Source organism: Python bivittatus, unplaced genomic scaffold (genome assembly GCF_059951505.1).
Source record: "Python bivittatus isolate LINGU-HERP-01145 unplaced genomic scaffold, Pbiv_v1 ctg000180_np1212, whole genome shotgun sequence".
NCBI lineage: Eukaryota > Metazoa > Chordata > Lepidosauria > Squamata > Pythonidae > Python > Python bivittatus.
The window spans coordinates 976,977-1,002,518 of NW_028277047.1; the positions used below are offsets into that span (position 1 = coordinate 976,977).

General features: G+C 53.9%; 1 protein-coding gene across 3 annotated transcripts; it reads left to right on the forward strand.

Moving 5' to 3' along the window:
* Positions 1 to 2,672: 2,672 nt before the first annotated feature.
* CERS2 (ceramide synthase 2) lies at positions 2,673 to 25,447 on the forward strand. Of its 3 annotated transcripts, none has more exons than XM_088137153.1 (11): positions 2,673 to 3,007; positions 14,237 to 14,410; positions 18,752 to 18,869; positions 19,431 to 19,549; positions 20,445 to 20,502; positions 20,627 to 20,677; positions 21,546 to 21,638; positions 22,275 to 22,403; positions 22,961 to 23,067; positions 23,668 to 23,821; positions 24,710 to 25,447. In XM_088137153.1, exons 2-11 carry the CDS (start codon positions 14,238 to 14,240, stop codon positions 24,866 to 24,868), a joined length of 1,161 nt encoding a protein of 386 aa, XP_087993279.1. In that variant the 5' UTR covers positions 2,673 to 3,007; position 14,237; the 3' UTR covers positions 24,869 to 25,447. The 3 variants fall into 3 exon arrangements, with proteins under 3 accessions (XP_087993279.1, XP_087993280.1, XP_087993281.1); XM_088137154.1 differs by lacking the exon at positions 2,673 to 3,007 and adding an exon at positions 3,475 to 3,624; XM_088137155.1 differs by lacking the exon at positions 2,673 to 3,007 and adding an exon at positions 6,586 to 6,606.
* Positions 25,448 to 25,542: the final 95 nt, after the last annotated feature.

A 25,542-nucleotide genomic window follows, 5' to 3' on the forward strand; every position in this document is an offset into this window, starting at 1 on the left:
ATGTTGGTTAGGAAAGCAAGTTTCCCAAGAATCAAGCCGAGTTTTGCCACGCACGGTAGGTAGAAGGAGCAAAGCAGCGAGGAACCTGGCTGCTGCGAGGTTCCCCGCCAGGGGGCGCCGTGCTGGGCTGCGGGCTCTCCCTCCGAGGGCGCAGTGGGCCGCCTGCGCCACCAGAGGGCAGCACCTCCCCGCCCTCTGGAATGAGATCTTTGGCTCTGCCTGGGAGTTTCCCTTGAGCGTCTCCACGACTTTTTACCTGCGCGTCCTTCGTGAACCTGGTTCTCTTCCGCTTTATTTATTTATTTCCCCCCCACCGGCATCGCCTTTCTCCCCCTTGAGCGCCGTCCCTAGAGGGAAAAAGGACGGATCAATGCCATTTTTCTTCCTTTTTTTAAAATGTTTTAAATGACACCAGCGCAATGGGAGCAGTTCAGAGGCTCCCTGAACAGAGCCTCCCGTCCAGGAGCAGTCTTCCTTGGACTGCAAACCGGGCCAGCACAACAGCCGGGCCCAGGTTTGCAGGAAAATCCCACCTTCCTTTATTGGAAACAGCAACCCTCTGATTCATGCTGCCGTTCAGGAAACGGAATGAAATCTGTAGCTCACCTGGAGGAAAACCTTGATCGGCCGCCGAGGTCACCAAGTAGCATTTCCGCCCTGATTTCCTTTCCGTGTCCCTGGACGAGGCAGGGGGGGAATGCCTACATGCAGCAGGCCAAACCCGGGCTGCAAACTGGGGCATTTCGCAAAACAGACAGCAGAGGTTAGACCCGCTCAGCCTTTCCCTTCCATATTGCAACCGCCTCGGGGCAGAGAACTGTGCTCCGAGGAGGACCTTGCGTGGAGGCAGGAAGGGAGCAAAACAGCAACCGTGACGTCTTTTTTTCCTTGGAATAATCGAAATCTCACATTCCTCTGTGGTGCGCTGGCAGTCTTCCCTCCCTGGCTCCTCGAATTCTGTGGCTTGTCCCTTTAGGGGATCCCTGGGAGTTTTCCGCGAAGGTTTTGACAACGCATTCTCTGGGAGAAAACTGTTTTACGGTGCAGGGAGTGGAGGAAATTGATCTGCCTCTGCTGCTTCAGCGTGCAGTGAGATGTTTCCAAACAGAGCAACGGCTCTGATTAGTTTCTAATTAATCCAGATGACTAAATAAATCGGAGAGAAAGGCGTATTGCTTGGATGGCATCACTATGATTAGGATGAAATCTTGGGGGTGCTGCCAGAAGAAGGCTTTAAGGCAGTGTTGTCCAAACTTGGCCGCTTTAAGAGGAGTGGACTTCAACTCCCAGAATTCCCCCGCCAGCCATGCTGGCTGGGGAATTCTGGGAGTTGAAGTCCACTCCTCTTAAAGCGGCCAAGTTTGGACAACACTGCTTTAAGGTGCTTCGAATCCAGATTGCCTTTGGTGACGGGTTTCTCGGAGCTCATCTTTGGGCAGACCCAGGTCAAAATCGGTCCCCGAAGTGAGCCCCAGATCAGCCAGCTGTGGAAATACGCCATGAAGGCAGCCCAGATTTCAGCAATGTCTTCTGTCTGTTTTCTCGCTGACCTGCTCGGTTGCTTATGACTGTATTTTGTTTTATGGAGACGTTGGCCTCGCAAAGCGGCTTGTAAAACGACAAATAAAACAATAAAAGCATAATCCCATTAAAAATAAACTCAAAAAATACAAGGGAGTATATATGTATACACACACACACACACGGGAGTGTGCATGTGTGTGTGTGTAAAAAGTGTACGCAAAGGATGTTTTTATTTAGATTAGTCTTTGAACTATTTTCAAGGTAATATAAATAACCCTCCAAGGCACTCAGCGGAGTATGGGAAACGTCCATGTTTCAAGCAGGGATGAGACAGAGTTTAGCAGGGGCTGGAAGAAAAATGTCCTCAATGTATTTCGGGTCTTGGCATCTGGGGAGCTGGGCCTACTTTTCGAAGAAGGGATTTTCAAAAACACTGGGAAAAGGGGGGGAAACCAGGGTGGTTTATTTTTCAGTGGAAAAATACCCCCCCCAAGCTCATGAAATCCACCCGGTCCCCTTCCTCCTAGGATGGAAAAGTTGCAGAGGCCTGTAGGAGTCCTAGCAGAGGAGAAACCCGGCTGTTTGAGTTTTGCTCTGCAGATGTTGGTGAGGGTCCCTCCCGAAATCTCATCGGAATGTACTTTAGATGTAGGGGTAGGTGGGTGGGCGGCTTCAGGGACCGTGGTCCGCTCGGCCAAAAGATCCAGCTTGTTCCCAGATGAACAGATCCCTTTTCTCTAGCTTTCGCTGATGGGGCGGGATGATGGCCAGTCTTGGGGGGGGGGCTGCTTCTGATCTCTCCCCAGCTCAATTTTTCCAGCTTCGGCTAACTTTCTCTGGAGCCGCTCTTTTCTTCTTCCTCCTCCTCCTCCTCCTCCCCCTCCCCCCAAAGCTCCAACAGAATGAATAAAAGGGGAGGGGGCCTTCCGCCCCTCCACCCCAACGGCACAGCCCAACCCCTTTCCCCCCTTCTGGCCCGTTGGTGAGAATTCACGTCAGAAGGGATGACTCAGGCGCAGGGCAGCCAGATGCCAGCCCCTCCTTTCGGACCCGGCCCCCCCGGGCGGGAAGGCTCCCTCCGCCCTCCTCGCCCCTCCCCTCCCCTCCCCTCCCCTCCCCTCCTCCGCGCCCCGCCCGGGCCCAGCCAGGCGGCGCTCCCTCATTCAGCGGTCGATTGCAGAGGCTTGGCCGGGGGGGGGGCGCCGGAGCGGAGAAATGGCTCTTTTGCCGCGGGTTGGAGCTGTTAACCCGAGCCTTGGGAGCAACGTCATTTTTCCAAGCCCGCTCTGAAACCACCCTCTCCCCCTGGCTCTCGCTCGCTCTGCCCCCCCCCCGTTTTGCTGGGTGATTTCACGGCCCCCCCGCGCCTGCAAGGAGGACCGCAGCCGCCAGCGCCGCGGGCGCGAAGAGGAGGGCGAGGCGGACCCGCAGCTTTTCTCTCGGCCGCTCCCGAGGCGCCCTGGGGGCTCCGCCGCCGCCCAAGGTGAGCGCGACCCCCGGTCCGCGGGCCTCCCGGGGGGCCCGGCCCTTCCGGGCGCATCCGCCGCTGGGTTTCGGGGCGCAGGAAGCGGAGCGCGGAAGTTGCTTCGCCCCGGGCAACTTCGCGGCTCCCCCGGCGAGGGGGGCGCGCTCCTTCTCCCGCCGCCCCCCCTCGGCTTGGGGCCCAGCCCAGCGGCCTGGGGGTCCCCCCGCCCCGGATGGGTGGAAATGCGCCATCGACCCCCCCTTGGATGCGTCTGTCCTTCCTTCCTTCCTTCCTTCCTTCCTTCCTTCCTTCCTTCCTTCCTTCCTTCCTTCCTTCCTTCCCGGTCTCCCGCCCCCCCTCGCCTCGCTTCTCGGGGGGGGCTTGAGGGACCTGCCCTGAAGGCCGGGGGGGCCGGGGGTCGAGCCGGCGGCCCCGCAGGCCCGGAGCGGCCCCCCGTTCCGGGTTGGCAGCTGGCCGCGCGAGGCTGCCCCTCCGGAGGGGGCGGGGCTTCGGGCCGCCTCGGTCCCGCTCGCCTCCCCCCCGCAGTGACTAATTTTCACGTGGGGGGCTGGCGCTGCACCGCCCCCCCGCTCTCCTTCCGCTTCCGAACCTTTCCTGGATTCGCCGCTAACGAGGTAAAAACCTGCCTGCGGGTTCGCGCCGGGCAGCCCCTCCCTCGGGAGAAACATCTGCTTTGGGGGACGGGGGGGCTTTTCCATCACCCCTCCTCTCTACTACTGAACCCCCCCCCTTTCTTAACCTTCTTTGGAGCCCCTTGTGACGGGAGGAAGGCTGGCTTGGGCCGAGTGAAAGTGGGTTTGGGGGGGCGGCGGGCCACTTTCCCTTTCCAGCCCAGACTGGGACGGGCCGAGCAGGTCCGCTCCGGAGCCCGCGGCGGGCAGCGACTTGCTGCTGGGGGTCGGTGGCCGGATTGCAGGCCGAAGCGGAGAAGTCGGAGGGCTGCTGCGGGGGACTCGGCAGCCCCCTTGCCGCGGGCCCGGCTCTCCTCCGAGCGTCGGAAAGCGGGCCGGGACCGATCGTGCGGCGCTGTTGCGTTTCCCCGGGCTCTGGGGCGGGCGCCTTCATTCCGGTTGCGAAGAAAAGAGGGGGAGATGCCCCCCCCGGCCGGCAAATGCTTTCCAGGCCCTTTACTCCTGGAAAGAGCGAGCTCTCCCCACGGCTAGCGAGGCGTCTCTGCCCGGGTTCTTGATTTACAACCTAACAGTGTGGCCTGCGTCCTCCCCCCCTCCCATCCCCTCCCCCGCTTTGCTCGTTCAGTTCTCTGCCCACGATGGCTGCCTGTTCGGGTTTATCTGTCGCTCCCAGCTGCCTCCCCGCCCCTGGTGAACGTCTGCAGGGGCCCTTCCCTGCCAGCTCCTCGTGCCCTCAAATGCACGCCGGGGAATGCGGTCCCCCGCTTGGAAAATCGCTTTTTCTCCCTACTCCCTTTCCTGTGCGCTTCGTCCCCACCCACCCCTGCCTCTCTCAGATCCAGGAAGTGCCCAGCTTCCCCGAGGCCTACATTCAGCGCCCGGCTGGCTTTTGCAAAGCTGCTCTCGCTCGCTTTTTGCGAAGCCCCGCCGTGGGTAGGGGAAAATCCTTATTTTGCCGGTAATTACGCGGCTCTCCCTCCCTCCTTTCCCCTTCTGGGAGAAGCGTGCTTGTGCTCTGTGGTGTTGGAAACCTTTCCCTCTGGCTTTAAAAGGATGGGAAAACAAAGATCTTCCGAGATAGGGAATGGCTGGGCAGGTCACCCTTCGAAGCAGCAGAAATGAACCACCTTGGGCAGAGGCGGGTGGCTCAGATCCTTGGTGTGGGTTTTGAACCCAGCGTGGCTGATTACGTTCAACGTGGCCTCGTGGCCTCGGACCTGAGCCGCCAGCCCTCCTCGATTTGGACCCCTGCAGCTCTTGCAGGCAGACGGGGAGACGGTCGACCCGTGTTCTGCGCTAAGCCGGTTGGGGGAATTTGGCAGAGGGGTCCTGGGTGTTCCTGGTTAGTTGTGGGGAAGTTTAGCCGATGTTGGGCGGGGAAGGGGCAGGCCAGGCCAGGCCAGGCCAACTTCTGCCCCCTGAGAGGGGAGGTTTCCAGGGAGGGGACGGTTGCCTCCGAGTTGTCTCTAGTCCTGCATCCAGAAAGAGCCAAACTTTTTGGCCTCTTTTTAGCGGCTGCCTGGGGGATCACACCACACAGAGCAGGAAGAGCAAAAGCTGGCCCCTCGGGGCATAAAGCAACAACAGACTCTGCCCTTCAGCATTCGCCTTGCTTTTCATGCTGTTTTGTACTCTCCAGCCAGCCCGGCAGCCCAATTCTAGCAGAGGTCAGCAGGACAGGATTTGGAGGCTGTAACGGCTGCTTTCCAAGCTAGGCTGCCTCTGAGCGCGGAGGTTCTGTTGAACTCTCGCCGTTAAGCTGTGGCCGCGCTGGGATCAGTCGATTCCAGAATTCAGGGTTCATTCGAAAGGCCCTGCAGGTAGAAAGCGAGCACCCAGGGAAAAACCCTCTGGCCCAGCGCTGGGGGTTTTCTGCTTCCAGGGGGACTAAAAAAAAAATGTGGGGTTTTGTGGGTAGATTTTCCCCACCCACTGCTGGTTGGGATTTGAAATGCAAGGCTTTTTAGGCAGAGAACTGTGATTTCTCAGGCCTCCAAATGGGCCATAAGGAAGGGGTGGCTGTGGGTCAAGGGGATATTCACATTAATGTGAAAAGAGGCACCCGGCTGGATCGGGATTGAGAGAGGGAAGCCCGGCCACCCTGGAGATGCCTTAACTGCATCAAGCCGAGACCCCAGAGGCTTTACTCCAGCGCCATCCAGAATAAAATCCACCTCCGCCCTCAGATTTGAGGCTCCGTAGCCCCTTTTTCTCTCCACCTGATCCAGAGGCCAACGTTCGCTGGCAATGCCGCCATCTGCATTCCTGGCAGCGGCTGAGATTTGAACTCGGCTCCAGACCTCACGTTTGCAGGGTGGGCGCCAGCTCCCCGAGGAAAACCTTTTTTCCGGTGTTTTTGTTTAAGCAGAAAACCTTAGGCCCTTCAAGCGTCTTTTTGTCGCGGTGGTGGCTCTAAGGATCAAAGCCCCTGGCACCCTTTTCGTTTTACTTTTCCTTCGTTATCGGAAACCCAGACCGTCTTTTGATGGGGCCGCCTTTTGGGAACTTCTGAACCTCCAAAAGGTTGGAGCCGGCAAACGCGCCCAGGCCCTTATCTCCCACCCTTTCCCTTCCGTCCCCGGCAGCTAAAAATAGTCGGAACAGAGAAGCTGCGTGGAGGTGCCCTTGCCATGAACCACGAATGCGAAATCTCCGAAGCATCGGCGCTCTGCCCTCCGTGTAGGCCTCTTGTGCAAAACGAGGATGATCGCTCCGGCGGGGCGCCTTGGATATCTGGCGGAAGAAGGGCCGTTCGATGATGGCTGGCAGAGAGGGGCTTCTGCGTGGAAGCTGCCGGTGGGCTCGGCTTCGGGCGTTGGGGAAGGGAGCCCTGCAGCTCTGCCGGATTCCTGGTGTTTTGAAAGCAGCTGCTTCGCCGTGGGAAAGAATCGCGAGGCTCTTTGTGCCATGGCGGCGGTGCAAGCCGCACGTGGAGGGCTGAGCGTGATTTTGTTTGCGTCCCTTGTAAGGCTCGGTTATTTACATCACCCTACCCCGACCAGGTGTCTGTGGAGCAGATTAGATTACAATTCCCACACTTCTCTTCCTCAGCCAGAGGCCAACCCGCTTTGCACAGCCTGCAGAGGCTGGTCATCGATCGCTTCGGGCCTACCCGGTTGGCCTCACGGAGGGTCGAACAAGCCTTGTGCAAACCAGGAGATGCGTCAATTCGATCAGCAGGTTAAACCTGTTGTCTGAATTTGGCTGCTCCTGATGGGCTTATGTCTTTAGGGTCTGGGATAAGCGTTAAAGGGGAGCAGAGGTGGTGGAGAAAACAATCTGAAAAATCGGGGGAAATCAAAAATCCTGGAGGGACATAAAGGAGAGAGCAAAGCTGGTTTGTCCCACGCAGGGAGCTGGTCCTGGCTGGTGGCCATCCTTAGATAGACCTTTGATCAGTGAGGGGAGGCAGCTCTGTGGCTCTGAAGGCGAGTTCAAACTCTGTTTCCTGCTTGCTTCGGTGCCAGACAGCGATCCGGGGACGCAGAATGGGAGCAACCCTCTGGCCACGTGGGTCTCCCTTTCTCCCCTGGGCATCGGCATCTTTGAGGCTCGGGGCTGGGTCTCCTCCTTAACCGGCTCTCCTCTTCTTCAAATCTTCTCATCTGGTTGCTCGCCGTGGGGCAGGGGGCTCCGTAGTTTGTCGACGCACGATGCGAGACGCAGGGAGACCCCAGGCGAAGAACGAGTTCCCAAGATATGCCCTTAAGTTGAATTTGTACATAAGCTGGAACAGTATGATTGTATAATGTGGCATAAGCCGTATTGTGTAATGAACTTGAATCATTGTGGATTGCGTTCGAATTATTGTGTAACTCGAAATTTGCTACAATAGGCTCCATTCTTAATTATGGGTCGTCTGCAAACGGGGCGTTCTTAACCCGGGGACTACAGTACCTATATTCTGTTCGGAGGCGGGGGCCCTATCCTTCAGGTTTACTGGGTGGGGTTGGGTTTAGACCAAGGGAAAAATGTAAAATTTCTGTCTAGCGTGCATATGCCTCAGTCTTCTTCCCCTTCTCCTTCTCCTTACCTTGCCTGGAATAAGCACCTTTTTGACGTAGCTGCTCCATCCAGAAGAGAGAGGTTCCCTGTTGTGCCTCTGTGTGAGTCACTGTTCTGCAAGAGTGGGCCTGTCCTGGGCCCTGATCAGGGTGTTGGTTGTAAGGAGGGTTGTTAAATAAAGCCACCCTCTCTTCTGGATGCCATCCAAAGCTCTGGTTATGAGCTATATTGACTTGGAATTTGGTATTCTGGAAACATCAGCCAGAAGCTTAGAAGAGTTTGGAGTGGGATTTGACAAGAGCTGTGTGTCAGTGGCTGCCGCGAGGCTTTGAACTCCTTACTACCGGAGTTTCGTGGGGATCCGTCCTCTGCAGGCCTCTGTTCAGCCATTTTTGGGTGAACCTCTCAGACTGTGCAAAGGTGGCCGGTTCGCTGGATTAAGAGTATCTCTTTTACGCCGTGGTGGAATTCGCGTCCTGTCTGTCTGTCTGTCTTATGGCCTGGCTGTGCAACACGGATGCTTTGAGTTGGGGTCACTCAAAGAATTAGGCCAGAAGTGGCCACATCTTGCTTTGATGTGCCCGGGCTCTTCCCAGGGTGGAGAGAACGCAGGACTCTTAAGTTCCACGTTCTCCTGTTTGGATTTCCGGCTGGCGAAGCTGCTGCTGGCTAATCCCGAATCAGAGTTTGGAAGAGGAGCGGCTGTGGGAATGTCAGGGTTTGCAAGACATTCGCCTTCTCCTTCCTTTCCCCACCCTTTTCGGTTGCACAGGGTGGGGTGATCGGGGAAGAGCTGCAAGGGAAAGCTGAGGAGAGCAGAGGAGGCTTAGCCGGCGGGGGGGCAGAAGATCCTTGGCTCTCCTGCCCTGCCTGCCCCTCGTCTTCCTAGCCTTTTGGCCCCCCTCTGGGGTGAAAGGGTGGGCAGGGCGGGGTGGGGCTGTTAGTAAATTGCAGGGCCACCCTTACTGCCGGGAAAGTCTGTCTCGCCTGCTGCACCCCAGCTAAAAAAAACAACACCAAGTGTCTCCGTCCAGGGAAGTGGCGTTGCTCGGTATTGATTCTGGAGCCAAAACGCCAAGGAGACCAGTCTTGGCGTTCTGGCCAAGTTTGTTCCCTCCCCTCCTCGAGCCTCGCCCAAATCTATTGAAACTTCTCCAGCTGATGGGCCAAGGTTTGCCTTCGCCAGCTGAAGCGCCCGGAGATTGCTCAAGCCGCCGTGAGGGTGGGGGAGCCTCTCCACCTCCCCTGCGGTCGGACTGACAGAGCGATTGTACTGGACGATTGTTCCTTGCTGCGCTATACCAAGAGAGGCTGGGCTCGTTTCTCTGTGGCATTCCCCGGTGGAACCCACGCCAGCTGGATTGAAAGCCGGGCAAGGACCCGACGTCTACGGAAGGTCGCCCGCTGGCGCAGCCTCGCTCCCTGGATCGGGGCTGGCTTCCGAGCGCTGCGCTTCGAGGCGGGATTTAGCCTGAAGGCAGAGAGGCAGAATCTGGATCGAGGTGAGGAGGGGCCGAGAAGGGGGGAAAGGGGGCTGCTTTCCTCCCGTCTGCTCCCCACTTTGCATTCAGCCCCAAACGCAGGGCAGGCCCACCCTGGACCTCAGAGCACACCCTGATGCTTCTGGTGCCGGCGCGGAAAGCATGCTTTTTCCTCCGCCCGGATTGCTTCACTGCCGAACCTCTCTGCGCAGAGGCCTGGCGTCTGCAGAATAACCGCGCTTGCCGCTCTGCAACTGAAACGTTCCTCCTTCAGGGGATGGTGCTTTCCCAGAGAAGCCCGGCCTGCCATGAGGCTCGGTGGCGTTCTTGGATGAGGTTGAACCTGAGGGCCTTTTTCCCTCTCTGCTTCCTTGGGAGGGGAAACTTTCCTTAATGCAAAGCTTTGTTGGGGGTGGCTCGCTTGCTCTCTCTCTCTCTCGGGCTGGGGATGATCGTTGTTGTAGTCTCCGTGCACCTGAGGGTGCCACGTGGGAGAAGGCCGTTTTCGAAAAGGGGTTTTCTGGCCGCTCTCAGTTTGGGGGCCAGAGTGGATTTGCCACAGACGTGGCGCGAAGGACGGCACCCGTTCCTCCGTTTGTTTTTCTCATGTTTCCTCTTGGCCTGCTGGATTGCTTCTTTCTCGCTGAGGAGCAGCAACGGTGCCAACCTGCGCCAGCGCTTGGAACGAAGAGGCCGATTTTTGCCTTCCTTTTCCACGCCGCCCAAATAACTTTCCAGAAAAGTTCCGCTTTCTTTCCGCCCCAGGAAAGTTAAACGGGGAGGGTTCGTTTGTCAGTATGTCCCCAGCGCACAGGACCGTCCTGAACAAACGGGCATTGTGGATGCCCTGAACGCTTGGAAGCCTTCGCAGCTAACAGAAGCTCTCGTGGATTTTTGTGTTCATTGGCTTGTTTCAGTTCGAAACCTTTCAGCCGCAAAGTCCTTTCTTTTGGGGGGGGGGTTCCGACACCGTGGATGTGAGACCTGGCCGCCTCCCCATCTCTTTGCAGTTAGAAACTACAAGCGTTAACTTAGCACGTTGGCCAGTAGCTGGCGTTTAGGCAAGGGCATCGTTAGTGGCCGAGGACTTTTAAAGGAGGGCCAAGACTGGTTTATGGGTGCCCGAGAAGCTGCTGGTGGATTTCTCCAGGGGCAGGGAGTTCCAAAGGCCAGGAGATTTGGGAGAGGCTGCCGAGAGGGAGAGGCTGCCAAGATCAAGACCCACCATTTTGAGCTGTGCCAAGAAATCAGTTGGAGTTCAGTTTAGTTTCATACTGGCACAATTGTTAATTGTCAGGGTGTGACTTCGGGTATCACATCTTTGGGATGGTTGGCCAGAGGCAGCGTCGTATTCAGTAGTACAGCCTATCTGGTGTCGCATCTGATGGTTTTAAAGCTGGCAAGTTTCAGGTTTTGATAATTACCCTAACCCTTGCAGAGCAGCCCTAGAAATTGGCAAGGCGGTAGGAATAACTTCCTCTGACGTTTTCTTCCTCCTCTTTTGGGACTGAGAGTCCACCAGCCTGTCGTCTCCAGAATCCCTCCTCATAAGGACTAGGAGCTTGTCTCCGAGGCAGGAGTGCCAGACGTTCTCAGGACAAGCCTCGTGTTAACCTGTGGTTTGCTCACCATTGTTTATGGAACGTTTCTGCAAGCGGTGAGTCGCCCTGGAGTCGGGCAGCACCAAATGGAATAAAATAAATAAATACCGTGGCGCCCTTGGTGCTCTCTGAGCTTGGTGGTTTGTGTGCAGACGTCCCATTACCCAACTAGATATCATCTTTGCTATCTATTGCAGTATCGAATAAATATTCTTCAATGAGATGGGTGGCTATTGATTTCAGGCTTTGCTTTGAACCATTGATTTTTTAAAAAAACACGACCCGAATATATAGCTTGCTGGGGAAAAAGGGGGTTTCTTACCCTCTTGGACTCTAAAATGAGATGAAAACCGAGCTTTCAGATATCCGGACCGGGAGCGGCTTTGAAATTTCACTTTCGGAGTTCACGTGGCGGCTTGCAAATTGGAGGTGCGGCTTTCCAGGCTTGGGGCAGGGAGGGGTGGTGAAACCCACAGAGACCCGCTGCTTTGGGGACCCCCTTTCAGCCGGGGAGTCTCGGGGTGGCCCTCGGCTTCTGCGTAAGTGGGGGAGTAAGGCTGAAAACCAAACTTGGTCATCGCCTGTGTCCTGAAAGCTTGGGGGTTCATAAAGAGGGGTTCACCCTTAAGAATGGGAGTTGCTCGAAGCCGGAGAGGTGACAGAACGCCTAGCCCCCATCGGCCGTGGCCAGGGGCATCCGGGCATCTGGAGGTCCCGCCGGGCTAGTGAATGAATCGGAGGATTGTATCGTTGGCACAATCATGCACTGTATAAGTTGTATTATTCATGCGATCCGTGCCGCTATGAATGGACTGTACTTACGATGCCGTTCGATTTGCCAAACCTTTGCAAGGTTGATGTCCCCCATCGATCAAAGTTTGCTTTTATTTCTTTGAATCCTCTGACGGGCTGAGCTCTGAATGAATCGGATGGGTGGCCCGATTTTTTAATTTTTTCTGTCTTCCCAGCGGCTTGAAACGGTGCTTAGGTTTGGCAGTAAAGAGTAGGGGGAATTTTGCATCTTAACGTGCCCCAAATGCCAGCTGGTCTTGGGGGTGTCCAACAAACCTTTAATTCCTTTTCAGGCTTGATTTTAAAAGCTACAAATGAAACCACTTAGCTGGAATATGCTATGGGGCAATGTTTCTTAACTTTGATAACTTGAAGATGTATGGACTTCAACTCCCAGAATTCCCCAGCCAGCCATGCTGGCTGGGGAATTCTGGGAGTTGAAGTCCACACATCTTTGAGTTGCCAACGTTGAGAAACACTACTATGGGTTTTTTTCCCCTGATTTTCCCCCATTACAGAAATGACATCAGGCAGAAGTCTGTAAGGGAAAGGACCTTTTTGATCAGGGCCCCTAAATTATGGAATATTCCTATCTTCAGAAAGGCTACGTAGTAATTTATGGATGTGCCAAAATGGGCTTGTTGTTCCATTTCCAATTTTCTAGTCAAGGCCTCTCCGTTTAAAACCAGTGCCTTTTAACGGCGGCGTCTTAATCCATTATATATATTCCACTATTAAAAAAAGGAAGAAACTTTTTAAAAGGGTGAATGAATGGGACAAGCTGCGGTCCGTGCCGTTTTAAGCTCTCTTCTGGAAGATATAGTGTAGGTAGTAAAACGGGCAAACAGAACAAATAAAACCATTTCAGCTGCTTATGAAAGAGACTAATCCAACTGCCATTTCTGAAGCTCGAAATCGGTTGGTTTCTGGAAATAAATGAAGGGAGCTTTATCAGGAAGAGCAATTGCCAGATGCCAAAGTCTTTTAAAACAAGGAGAAAGCCACCCCCTTGAGATGCATACTAAATTAGGAAATTTAGAAGACGGGGTTTAGCCCTGAAAGAGCCCCATAATTCACTCTCTAGCGAATCTAATCCCTTAAAAAAAAAAAGTTTAAACAAATCTTTCTCCCCTTTTGGCAGACAGTCTGGGCAAAGGTTAGATGGCAAATGCCCCTTGGTGGGCTCGGTTCGATAGCCGGTCCCCTTCCTGAGAAAGGTTGGGGAAGGGGCCTCTGCTCCAGGAAAGGATCGGAGGCAGGCGGCTTCCTCCGCTTATATCACAGCTGGCCGGCTGGAGCAGAGTCCAGGGCCCGAACCTTTGCCCGTCACGTGGAAGAGAAGGTTTAGCAACCATGTCTGGATGGAGTTGCCAAGGCAAGGCTGGTGTTTGCTCCCCTCTTCTGCATGTGCGTCTGGACAGTTGTGCCAAAAAAAAAAAAAAAAAGTAAGAAAACCCCAGCAGTGGGGGGGGGGCTGCCGCTTCTCCTAAAGGCCTGGCATCTCTTGGTGGTCTCCCATCCAAGGCCAAACGAAGCCCAGCCCTGCTTGCTGGAAAGTCTCCCTCCTGAAAATGTTGCCTAGGTAAAAGGGGGAGTTTAATTTTGGGTTGGACTCGGCTGCCGGTGATTTCGTCCTGTAATATCCTCGGGGTCTCCCGTTCAGATATGAATCAGCCCCCTTGGTTAATGCAGATGCGTTCCTTTTTTGGGGGGGGGGGGCAAATTGAATTGCATTTTAAAGCACCGGGCTGGGTTAAAGGTGAAAGAACTTTATTTCAGCAAGTTGGGAGTCTGGATTGAGAAGAGAAACGGTTGAGAAACAAACAGGTTGGGGGGAAATGACCTTTTGACTCACTCGGTATTGGAATAACAGAGTTCGCCGTGATATAAACAGTTTTTCCCCCTTCGATACGTTTCTAAAGCGGGTTCATCTGTGCAGCGTTGGCTAGCCTGCAAGGAGATGCAACATGTAGCTTTAAAAAATAAAAATAAAGGAACGAAACGTAGTATCCAGAACGAATGTGGTGAAATGGTTGCTAATGCCGGTATCCCACTCCTCTTAGAATTAAATCTGAATTTTAGTGGAAGGTGAAAAGAGCAGCTGATTAAAACCATCGGAGGGGCCCTCGAACTGCGCTCGGACCCTGGCGACTCCACGGGGGCAGCCACGGAGTCTCCTGGCAGTGGTTCAGATGGGGTTGCTTTACTGGTGGTCTCCCATCCAAGGACTAGCCATGGGGATTGGAAAGCTCCTTCTCCGACCCCCCCCGGCCCTGTGACCCAGTGGGGAGCATTTTGTGGCCGGGACTGGCCTCGGGCGGGCGCAGGCATCGCCGAGACATGCTTGCTCCGGGTTTGTAAAGAGCCCGCCGAGGGGGCAGGTTTGCTCTGGCATCGGTTTGGTTGGCAAGGATGTGGATCGCTGGTGGGGGGGTGTTCCCGACTCTCCTCCCATCCCTTTGAGGTATAACTGCTGCCCTTGGGGTGAATTTTGGGTACAGTCAGCTAGCTTCAACCTTCAGGGGCTGGCCTTGATTTTTCGCGCTTCGCTCAGCACAGCCCTAACTCTGAATGGGTGACGGGCCTCAGGGCACGTGCCAGCTGTACGTGCCCGCCAAGGTGGGGTGAGGAGCCCTGGACCTGGGTGCACGAGCCTTCCATCCTTCGCCCTCCGGCCGTCGCCCACGTTGACTGTGGCTTGTTTTGATTCTGCAGGATGTTCCAGACGTTGTCCGACTACTTCTGGTGGGACCGGCTTTGGTTGCCCGCCAACCTGACCTGGGATGACCTCCAGGGCCACGATGACCAAGTGTACAGCAAAGCCTCTCACCTCTACTTAACCATCCCGCTGGGCTTTGTGTTCCTGGTCATCAGGCACGTCTTCGAAATGTGAGTACCCCTGAACCGCAAAGAGGAGAAATGCCCAGTTGAGTTTCTCTCCAGCTTTCTGGGCGAGCCTCGCCCCCTCGACCCCTGCCAACCTGGGGGAGAAAAAAAAAGTCAAGGGTGGTAGGGTTGGGCCGGGGCTCTCTGCAAAGCAAGAATCTCATTTTCTGGGAAGGAGGGAGACCCGTCTCTTCCTTATGCCCCCCAGCCAGGGCTGTTGGTGCTTTGCGGGGGGATCCAAAGGGCATCGATGCCACCCAAAAATATTCTGTGGGTTCGCAGCGTTAGCGAGCGCGAGAGAGATGTTTCCAGCCTCCTGCAGGGCTCTTCCAAGAGCAGCAAAAAGGGGCAAAGAGAGTGTGAACCGCGTCTCCGATGGGGGAGAGCCCCCATGAAAAAATTCTGTTTCTGCATGAGAGCTGATTGGAATAAAAGGCGTTGGACCATCTGCAGCGTTTCTCGACCTCCTCCGCTTTAAGATGGGTGGACTTCAACTCCCAGAATTCCCCAGCCAGTGGGGAATTCTGGGAGTTGAAGTCCACCCATCTTAAAGCGGAGGAGGTCGAGAAACCCTGGTTTGGACCCTGGTGCAAGAGAGCCAAAAATGACATTACACCAAATCGTCTCCTCTGTTGCTTTCCTGAGCCAAAAATTTAATCTACTCCAGAGCGACGCTCGGGAGCCTTGGAAGGGTTGTGGTTTTTACAGAGAAAGGAGAAAAGACGTTTCTCAGCGACTCTGTCAAACGTGACTAGAAAAAAGCAGCTTTTCTTCACTACCCTCATCAGACACCCGGGAAGTTTCTCCTAAATCAAGCTTAAGCTTGCTTTTCCACTATTTCCACCCACCATTAAATTGTGTTTTCACAAGGGGATTTGCTGACTTGAATGTATACAATCCGACCTCCCACGCTTCTAAAAACGCCTGGGTTTTTTTTTGTCTAAATGGAGCCTGCCTGGTTCAGCTTGCTGTGCAAACTCAGAAAACCGGGTTTGATTTGGGGACCAGAATGTGAAGATGTCCTGTGAATGGGCTGTTGTATAGTTTGTAGCCCTTGCCAAGATGGTTTGGCTCAGTCACCTGGTATGACGTCAGGGTCCAGCTTATGGGGTTTTGCTCAGATACAGCATGACAACCTTCTGTTCTCTGGGGGATGCAGCTTGGCTCACTTCCTAGAGCTGTCTCATGGAGAGTAACATCTCCTGGAACACCCTTGTATTAACCCTGAATTCTTGAGACAGCATTTAAATGACCGGAGTATTTTGTAGATGTTGTCAAAGTATTTTTCTCCCCCACAATAATCTTGCAGAGCATTCCTCCTATTGCAAAGACTGGGGAGGAAGCGGGGGGGAATTTCCATTGCCAGAGCAAAATTTTAAGAGCGAGACAAATTCCTGTTTCTAAGGAAAGGAGGAAATCCAGGCCCCAAGCAGGTGCCAGGCCCTTCTCAGAACATTTTGCAGTTCCTGATATTCAAATGGTTTGCTCGGGGCATAATACAGAGATTGACTAAGGATCGGATCGGCTGAGAAGCAGGAGAATGAGACTGTCAAGAAGCCAGCCATGAGTTGAGAGTGCAGATGGAATTTAAGGCCCCCAAAGTTGCGGGCTTTTTTTAATTTGAAGGGAGGGGAAAGAAAAGCACTTCTGTGATGGGGCGAAAATGATACAGCCGCATTCCAGGAAACAAACAGCCAGCTATTTGCAAAGTGTTTGGGCCATAATCTCTAGCACGACCGAGGGCCAAAATAAATAATCAAGGCGCTGAGGCTTGAAAAGGTGTTTCAAAAAGCCTTCCTCGCGCCGCTGAGAGGCACTCCCAGAAGTGCAGCTCAAAACCCAGAGGCGTTGGCCACTTGTTAGCTCGGCAGAAGCCAAGCAGACCTCCCCACATCATTGGGTCCCGTGACCCCAAGCGAATGCAGCACTTCTCCACCTGGGTCGGTCCACCGGGGTGGGGAGGGTCAGCCCCATGGATTCCGGCCCTAGAGGGCACCAAGCGGGGCCTTGATTTGCTCTGCAAAGAGGCTGCCGGTAAAGATCAGAGCTGTTGGCAGCACGCCTTGCAAAGGCCGGGGGCTTCTGCCTGGGAGGACCCCCGAAATTATAACGGCAAAGCGTGCCTTTCCCCCTCCGCGGTATTTCTCCCCCCAATTGGATTTCGGCAGAGGGGGATGCAGGAGGGCGGGAGGGAGAATGGGGCTGTGGGGAGCAGGGCCCAAATCCCAAAAGGGCCTCCACCAGTGCTGGTGGCGAGAAGCGTGCCAACGCTCGGGGCAGCCAGGCCTCTGTGCCAGCTGCGGGAGGCATGTTGCAACCCTGGCGAGGACGTGCCCTGCATGCTGTGGGGGTAAAGCGAACGGCTGGCGTTTGCCCTCTGTGGGCGGATCCTTTGCCAGGGTGAGAAGCAAGGAAGGCGGGCATCGGGGCAGGCCCAGCTGCAGTGCCACAAGGGCGGCTTTGTGCCCTGCCCTGCCCTGCCGGGGTTACACCAGCAGGCGCGAGAAAGGGGTTGGCGTGGCAAAGTTCCAGGATGCAAAAGTTCCTCATCCCCAGAAGCATTTTTCTCTGAGGATGGAGAGACAGACCCAGCTTTGTTGCAAAGGTGGGCAATGGGAGCAGGCAGGGCAAGGCAGGAATGGAGGGGGAAGACTGTGAAAGTGCCCTGGGCTTTGCGTCAAACTGGCATTCTCGGCTCCCCAAAGCTGCACACGCAGACACACCCTCTGGAATTGGGGAACAAGCCAGTCGCAACACCTTTGCCCAGAGCAAGGTGTCACCAAAAAGCCTGGGAACCTTTGGGACATCGGGGCCTCGAGCCAGGCCCCCTAGGCCTTTCCTGAGACCACAGCTCCCATCATCCCTTGCCAATTGGTCTGCAGGCTGAGGCTAATGAGCGTTGGACCCAGAACCTCTGGAGCACTGCAGCTTTGGGGGGGATTGTGGACCCCCCATTTCAGGAAAGCAAATCTTTCAAGGATTGCCCGCTTTTTAAAAACTCACCGGGCACCTCGCTACGTTGAACGAGGGGCTCAGTCTACCGAGGGCTGTGAAATCTCAGAGGAAGCAAAAACACCCCATCAGTGGTATATTATTCATGGGGAGGCAAATATACTCCAGCTTGGCTCCGGAAAGGCCTCCTGCAGGGGCGCAAACCTGGTGTTTGCGCCCTTTCTGGACGGCACGTGTTTTGTTTCGTGGGAGGGTTGAGTGCCAATAATCCAGCTGTGTCATTCCGAATGGGGCAACTTGGAATAGCCTCCTCCAGCTGTGGAGATGGGGCTGTGCAATGCCTCCGTGCCAAGATCTTTGCGGATCGTGGGTGGGGGAGAAGGTACAGATTGTGAAGGAGCCGGCAAAAGGAGCCCGGGGCTCCCAACTTCGTAATTTGGGGGGGGGCTTTTAAAAACTCCTGCCCGTTTTTTGGCGAAGCATTTTGCTTAAGGAGACCGAAAGGAACTTCATGCAAATGACGCATTCGATTCTGGGTTGCCCTCGGTTTGTTCCTCTTCCTGTTTTAATGATGCCTTTATTCTCGCCAGCTGCTAAGGATCATTCGTTGTGCTTTTAATAAAGGGAGATCTTCACCGTGCAGGTTGAGACGTTTCATCTTTTCCGTGTCGGATTTTGTGCAAGCCTCCCCAAACAGGCGTCCTGCCAGAAACACACGCGGGTGCGATGCAGAGCTCGATATGCAAAACCAGTAACTCTGTGCTAACTTTTAGGAAAACAGATTACGGGATCCCTAAAAGAAATTAAATCCCGGGTCGGCTTTTTAGCGCCACCTAGCCGCAAAAGTGAGAGCCGTTCGCATTTCCAGGTCCTTTGAGGATTTTAGGAAAGGGTTTTGAAAATATTCCTAGCTGTTCTCAGTTTAGGAAACTCACTTACAGTTTCATTTAGGAAGCCTATTTACGCTTCCTATAATAATGTTTTCCCCAGACTGCAGTTGGAGAATCTTCTGCCTGTGTTGGCGGCACTTAAAACAAGCTGGGCTCAAAGAGAAATGAAAGTTTTAAAAAATGATGATGGAGGATTTGAAAGTGTGTATTACTAATACTAATACTGCAGTCTTGGACCTTCCTTCTGGCCTTCCTGCCTGCCTTCCTCTCTCCTTCCTTCCTTCCTTCCTTCCTTCCTTCCTTCCTTCCTTCCTTCCTTCCTTCCTTCCTTCCTTCCTTCCTTCCTCCCTCCCTCCCTCCCTCCCTCCCTCCCTCCCTCCCCTCCCCTTCCTCTGCTCTTCCTTCCTTCCTTCCTTCCTTCCTTCCTTCCTTCCTTCCTTCCATCCATCCATCCATCCATCCATCCATCCATCCATTTTTTCACTGCTCTTTTGTTCTTCAGCTACATAGCCACTCCGCTGGCTGGACTTTTGAACGTCAAGGAAAAAACCCGATTAAAAGCCACACCAAACCCAGTGCTAGAGAAGTTTTACTCCTCTTCCGGCAAACATCCCACACAGGTAATTTGGCAAACGAGGCGTTTGCACGGGAGAGTTCCTGAGATCAGCCCACCGGCTCTGGAGACGGAGCTGAGGAAGAAATAACCGCTTCTGGGCTGCGAAGGCCACATTGTCAATTTGGAAACGCTTGGATAGGGTGGACATGGAGGCGTTGCCTAAGGCCCGCCAGAGAATCAGAGGAGTGGGGCGAATCTGCCGAAATATGCCATAGATTTTGTACGAAGGCCACCAAAAAAGCAAATTGAGTTGGGTCACTTTGGCTAAATCAACTACCAGTGGACAGCTGGGGCCGGGGAGGGGTCTTCCAAGCCAAGGGCGTGCAACAATTTCAAATGGGCGTCTCTCTCTCTTTTTCCCCCCCAAGGGAAGGGAACCCCACACTGAGTAATCTAGCAACTCAAGGAATCAGCAAGCTTAAATCCCACTGTGGCCTTCTAGCTTTTGAAAAACCTTTTCTGCCGGAACAGCTGGCTAATCCCTATATTTGCAATGTCTGTCTCGGGGTGGGGGGCGTGCAGCCTCCCACCTGATTGTCCTTCTGCCTCTTCTTTCTCCCTGCAGGCTGATATCGAAGCTCTGTCTAAAAAAAGCGGCTGCACCCCGCGGCTGGTGGAGCGCTGGTTCCGGCGCCGGCGGAACCAGGATCGACCCAGTTTGCTCAAGAAATTCCGGGAGGCCAGGTAGACAGACCCCTCAGCCCCCGAATGACCGGCCCTTTCTCTCCAGAAAGTCTATGGACAGGGGTTAGCAACAGCGGCCTGTGGGCCAATCCTTCCCAGCGCCCCCTGTTGCCTCATGGGCATATCTAATTTGCAAACCTGAGCCACAGCTACATCAGAAAGACGGAAAACGGGTTCTTTTAAAAAACAGGCCCCCTGCACCAGGCTTTACAGCATCTGAGTGGCGGTGCAAGCTTTGCGGGATGAAAGAAGTCTGGAAAATGATAGTCAGGAAACCGTTGTGGGTTTCCCCTGACGTGCTCGTTTTCTAGAGGCGGGGATTTGAGCACAAGGTTTCCGCAGCAGCACCTCCCAGATGCAGACACCCTTTTTCCTCCTCATCTCCAGATGCGGATTTATGTTTAAACGACGCCTAAATCTGAAATGCTCGTAATCTGTAGGGGAAATGATGCTGCCCGGGGAGGGGAGGTATCGAGGAGGTCAGAGTTTGCAAAAAGGGGGAAAAGAGGATGAAATGGGGTGGAGTCCGCAAGGATGCTAAAAGGCCGGCTGTGGGAAGGAGGGAAAACGCAGGAAATTGGGGTCCTGGGTGGCCATCTAGGACTTTGCACGCCGGTATTTTTTTTTTGGTAAATAATTTGACAATTCTGCCAAGGGCTGATGATAAAATAAGAATTCGACCACCGCTGCCAAATGATAGCTCAGCTTTTGATTGATTTGGAACAGGTAAGACGGTGATACGCGCGTGGAGCAGACTGACGCCCCAAACGGGCCGAGAGACGCGCTCTGCACATGGCTGGGGGCAGTCTTGACGTGCGTGGGGCATTTTTTTTTTATCTGCTCAGAGAGAGAGGGAAAAAACACAACCGACACACTTTGTGCTTCCTTTTTTCAGTTGGAGATTCACGTTTTACCTTATTGCTTTCATTGCTGGCATGGCTGTGATAGTTGACGTGAGTACAGTTTCTTCCTCTCCGAAAGACCCACATTTTTCACAATCGATCACCCTCTCGATAACCCTGATCTGGCCTAGTTTCTTCCTTCTAACGGCTTGTCTCTTTGGGGCGGGTTTTGCAGAAACCTTGGTTTTACAACCTTCGGGAAGTTTGGGTCGGCTACCCCATTCAGGTGAGCGCCTTTCCAGCTAGAACGTCTTCTAAAATGTGGCATGCATTTTTTTTAATGAACAGACAAACCCAAATCAGAGAGAGCGACGTGGCTAAATTGTTCTTCCAACCTTTGGTGCCCCGTCCAATCCACGGGAGGATTTTGCACCCGAGGCCAAAAGGGGGGGATTGGGCTCCCCCCAGAGTGTTCAAGCACACATTATTTTGGTCTAGCCTCCTGGGGCCAACCCAGGTAGGTCCCCCCGCCCGTCTCCTCTGATTTAGGAATCATTTCCCATGTTGCAATGATTCTCCGCCTGGATTTCAAAGCGGTTTCAAGGTGTGACGGACAGATGGAGGCTCTCGAAAACTGTCTGGCCTCAGAATTTGGGTCCCTGGCAGCAGGCATCGCTCACTTGGCCCTTCCGCCCTTTCTGTCTTCACAACAACCCTGCGAGGGAGGCTTGGCGGTCAGCTCTTGCTGCGTTCCTGGGTTGACACAACATGCTAGGGCATAACCCGGTTAGCCGTGGAAACTGGGCTGCGGTTTAGGGTTTGGCTCTAAAGCCAGTAGTTGCTTCTTTGGCAGATCAAGGTTGAAACAAACCATGGCTTCTTGTGAAGGGGGAGCCCAGCCTGAACCAGGCGTGACTTTATTCCGTCTTGCAGTGTGGAGGTTCAGTAAAGGCCTGGAAAAAAAAACCGAAACGGGTGAATTTGCGGCTGAGGCAAGCTGTATCTATCTGCATTTACAGATAATCCTCAGCGCTCAGAATAAATACGCGCACGGTTCCCAGCTGGATTTGAGAAAAAGGAAAAAAAGCAGGGCTTGTAAATGCACTTTCTGGCTGGGCTCGCTGTTCTAATCTGGCTTCCCCCCCCCCCCGCAGGCCTTGCTGCCTTCGCAGTACTGGTATTACATCACCGAGCTGTCGTTTTACTGGTCGCTCTTGTTCAGCATCGCCTCGGATGTGAAACGGAAGGTGAGCTCGCCCGGGTGGTGCAGGGGGCATTGTGGATTTGCAGGGAGAAAAATGCATTTTCCGGACTGAACGAGAGAGGCGGGCCTCCAGGAGGTTCCTAACTTGGGGGAGGGACGAGTGGGGGTCCCGGGCTGGAGCTGTGCTCCGCGGATTCCTCCTGGGGGAAGAAACGGTTTCCTGGAGAGGTTTGCGCTCAGCACGGGCTCTGGCGAGGCGTCCGTCCTTCGGGGATCGGAACGGAAGCGCAAGGCAGGTTAGCTGGAGGAGGCGTGGGGGGAGAGCTGCCCGGACCCACCGCCGGGTTTTGGGGCAAAAAGCCCAACTTTTCTCTGGGTGGTCCTGCTGCCCCTCCGGACGAGCCTCAGAAGGCTCCCTTGGCGGATCCCCAACCGTGGGACCGCGGCGGATCCCCAACCGTGGGACCGCAGCGAATCCGCGCCGGGATCGAGCGGAGCCACGCCAGCTCTCCCAACGTCCCCCAAAGCCACGGGGCCGGCTTCCGAGCCTCGGTGCTGCTTCCTTGCTAGGCGAAGGGAGAGGGGAATCCCCCCATATCGCCCTCCCTTCCAGGGCCCAGCTCTGATGGGGGTCTTCCCTTCCGCTTCCATCTCTCTCCTTCCTTCCGTCTGTGGACAGGATTTCAAAGAGCAGGTGATCCATCACGTCGCTACGATCATCTTGATGAGTTTCTCCTGGTTCACCAATTACATCCGGGCAGGGACCCTTATCATGGCTCTGCACGACTCGTCTGACTATCTGCTGGAGGTGAGAGATCAGGCCAGGATCTGGGCTAACCCATCTTGCAGCTCCGTTTTGCATCAAATGCTCCTCCTCCTCCTCCTCCTCCTCCTCTTTCCCTTCCTCCTTTCCTTTCTCTATTTCTTTTCCTTCCCGTCATCTTCCTTTCTTCTTTTCCAGATTTTAACTTCTTAATCTATCCATTCGTTTCGCAAACAAGCCTCAAGTGTTCTTAAACACACCTATTCCAGTTTGTCCAGACAGCTGCTTGGACCCCTGGATCTAGCGTAGGATATTCAGGGGCCGGATTTGTGCGCGTTTCATCTTCATGAGCTTTCTTTCTTATTGAAGGGGAGAGTTTGCCGCAGGGTGGAAGACTGTAAATATGCTGGCTGGGGAGCGATGGGGCTTGTAGTCCAAAAATCTGGGAGGTGAGAGGACGCGTTTTGGATGGAGCCACAAGGATCCCCTTACATCTATTTTCAAAATAGGAGTAGAATTTGGTCTCCCGTTAATTCCGGTTTGCCTAAAAGAAATGGAACGTGGTCATGTGTCAAAATTGCTTTTCTTTTCATGCTCTGCAGTCAGCCAAAATGTTTAACTACGCCGGCTGGAAGAACACTTGTAATGGTATTTTCATCGTATTTGCTGTGGTCTTCATCATCACTCGCTTAATCATTCTTCCCTTCTGGTAAGATTTGCGGGGGATTCCTTGGGGAAAAGGGCGCCTGCCGATTAAAAAAGTAAAATGGCACGAAGCGGCCGTACGTCGCAGATCAGACGTGGAACCCGAGAATGAGCCGCCGAAAATTGAATTCTTACCTAGACGTTTTCTTTCGGCCAAATCCGGTCAATTTCAGGATTCGGTTTTTCTGCAGATGCGTTCCCTTGGTTTTATCCTGTTGGGCCATTCTTCATCTGTCAGGACAGATCCGTAACTACTGTTTTGCCCCTTTTTTACTTTAATATGAAGTCTTGTTAAAAATGGCAGAGGAAAAACTGAGCAAAATGCAGGGGGTGCGCTAAATGATGGGCCCATCGTTCCTCAGCTGGCGCAAAGACCTGATTCACAAACCGCAGTTTGCAAACCACACTAAGCCGCAAACAAGCAAACCATGTTTTGGGCTTTGAGCAACATGGGAACCTCCATCAACTTTGATGCTCCCTTGGAACCTGCTGTGCAGAACCTGGCGAAGTTTGCCCTGTTAAAAACCTGCCTGTCAATGCTCTTTGCGGAGATTAAAGAAAGGGGTTTTTAAAATATTAATAATTTCTCTGCTTCCTCGTCTAGGATCCTGCACTGCACAATAGTCCATCCTCTCGATTTTTATCCCCCCTTTTTTGGCTATTACTTCTTCAACCTCATGATGGTGATTCTCCAATGTCTGCACTTATTCTGGGCCTACTTCATCATTCGCATGGCCCAGAAATTCATAACTGGAAAGGTAAGTGGACGGTTCTTGAATTTATGCATGCTCCGTCTCGCGTAGGGGAGTGAAAGTTTAGGAAAAGTTTGGGAAGGGAGCCCCCCACCTCCAAAACGAGCGGAGGACAGGACCTTTGTGCTGAAAAAGAACCGCAAATGGCTAAGAGGAATCGGGGTCTCACTCTAGAACACCTTCTGCTTCTGCGGTCACGAGGACTAGAAACTTAATTCCCACCCTTGTCAAAGTGACAGCTGAGATGAAAAAGTTTGGTTGCGTTGAATGGAGCTGAAATTTTTACCTTCAGTTCCAGAGCAGTTTTCCTAAAGTTTAAAACAAAACAAAGCAGAACTCTTTATTTTATATTTTAATTGTTGTAACGAGGTTCACTGGCAGGCTTAAAGCAATCGCCCTGGTGTTTTTTGGTTTTAAAAGAGCTTCGAACTATGTATTAAAAAAAAGCACGAAACACTTGGGGCCACGTCAGCACTGTAGGAGGAGGGCCGTGTCATATACAATGCCCAAAAATCAGAAAACACCTTTTGTGACTCTCAAATGAGAAGCAGACGCTGCCAAAGACATGTGCAAGGTCTTTGGCAGCAAAAGCTGGTCTTCCCCCCCTTCCCAACGTCCGTTTTATAATTGCATAAAACACACACACATAAGAATCGGAGAAACGGCGTGGCAGAAAATAGCGAGGGGAAGCACCGAGCCAGAGTCACAAACCTCGGGCGAAGGGCAATTCGGCAGGACGAGCCAACGTGCGGAAGGGATGATGGTTGATGGCCGGGGGGTGGTAAAGATGGGCCCAGATGGCCAACGTGCAAGGTGGGCAAGAGCCCGGGCCACCCCCGAGAAGGCCCCGCCTGTTGGTGACCCGCTTTTCCTTCCTTCTTCCAAACCCTGCAGGTAGTGGAGGACGAGAGAAGTGACCGCGATGAAACAGATTACTCCGAGGAGGAGGAAGAAAAAGTTGCTGCGGGGGCCGCGGCCGGCACGGGGACCAAGAACGGCCCTCTGACCAACGGGCATCCCGTCTTGAACAATAACCATCGGAAAGTGGAATGATTCCTCCGCGCGAATTTTTTCTCCCTGGTGCCCGTCTTTCTCTGGCCCCAGCTCCTCCCGAGCCCGTTGCGAGATGCGCCATCCGAGACTGGGGGATGTTTTGTTTTCTGGCCAAGCCAAAAACTTTGGATGAGGAAAGGTGTTCTAATCTCCAGCACGAGGGCCCTCTGCCTAGAGTCATTGGCCGATAAGGGTTCTCCCCGCTTTTCCCCCCTCGGTGACGTGGTTTCACTTTTGGGAGGGACGCCTCGCAATTTGGCCTAGAAGAAATCATTCGCCCTTGGAAGTCGTCCCCCCCCACCCCCATGAGACCCCCGCTTCCTCCTCCTTTTTGCTCCCCCAGCCCTCACCAAACTGCCTTAAAACCACATCGGTGAAGTCAAGATGCAACTTCAGTTCCTCTCCCTCTCACTTGTCTCATTCTTCCTCCCCGCTTCTGGAGCCCCAAAATACAAATTGAGGAAGTGCAGGAAGGGAGAAAAACCTCGCTTCCCGTCACTGCAACGCATGCAGCCACCAGACCTCGTTCTGCACCCGTCGAGATGCATGAGAAACGGAAACTTCCCCAAGTCGCCAGTCCACATTGATGCTTCCTTCCTGTGCCAAAGGCCTGTGGTGGTGCACAGTGGGCCAGAAAAAACACGGATTTCGTTTGCTCTCCCGGACGTCACGTG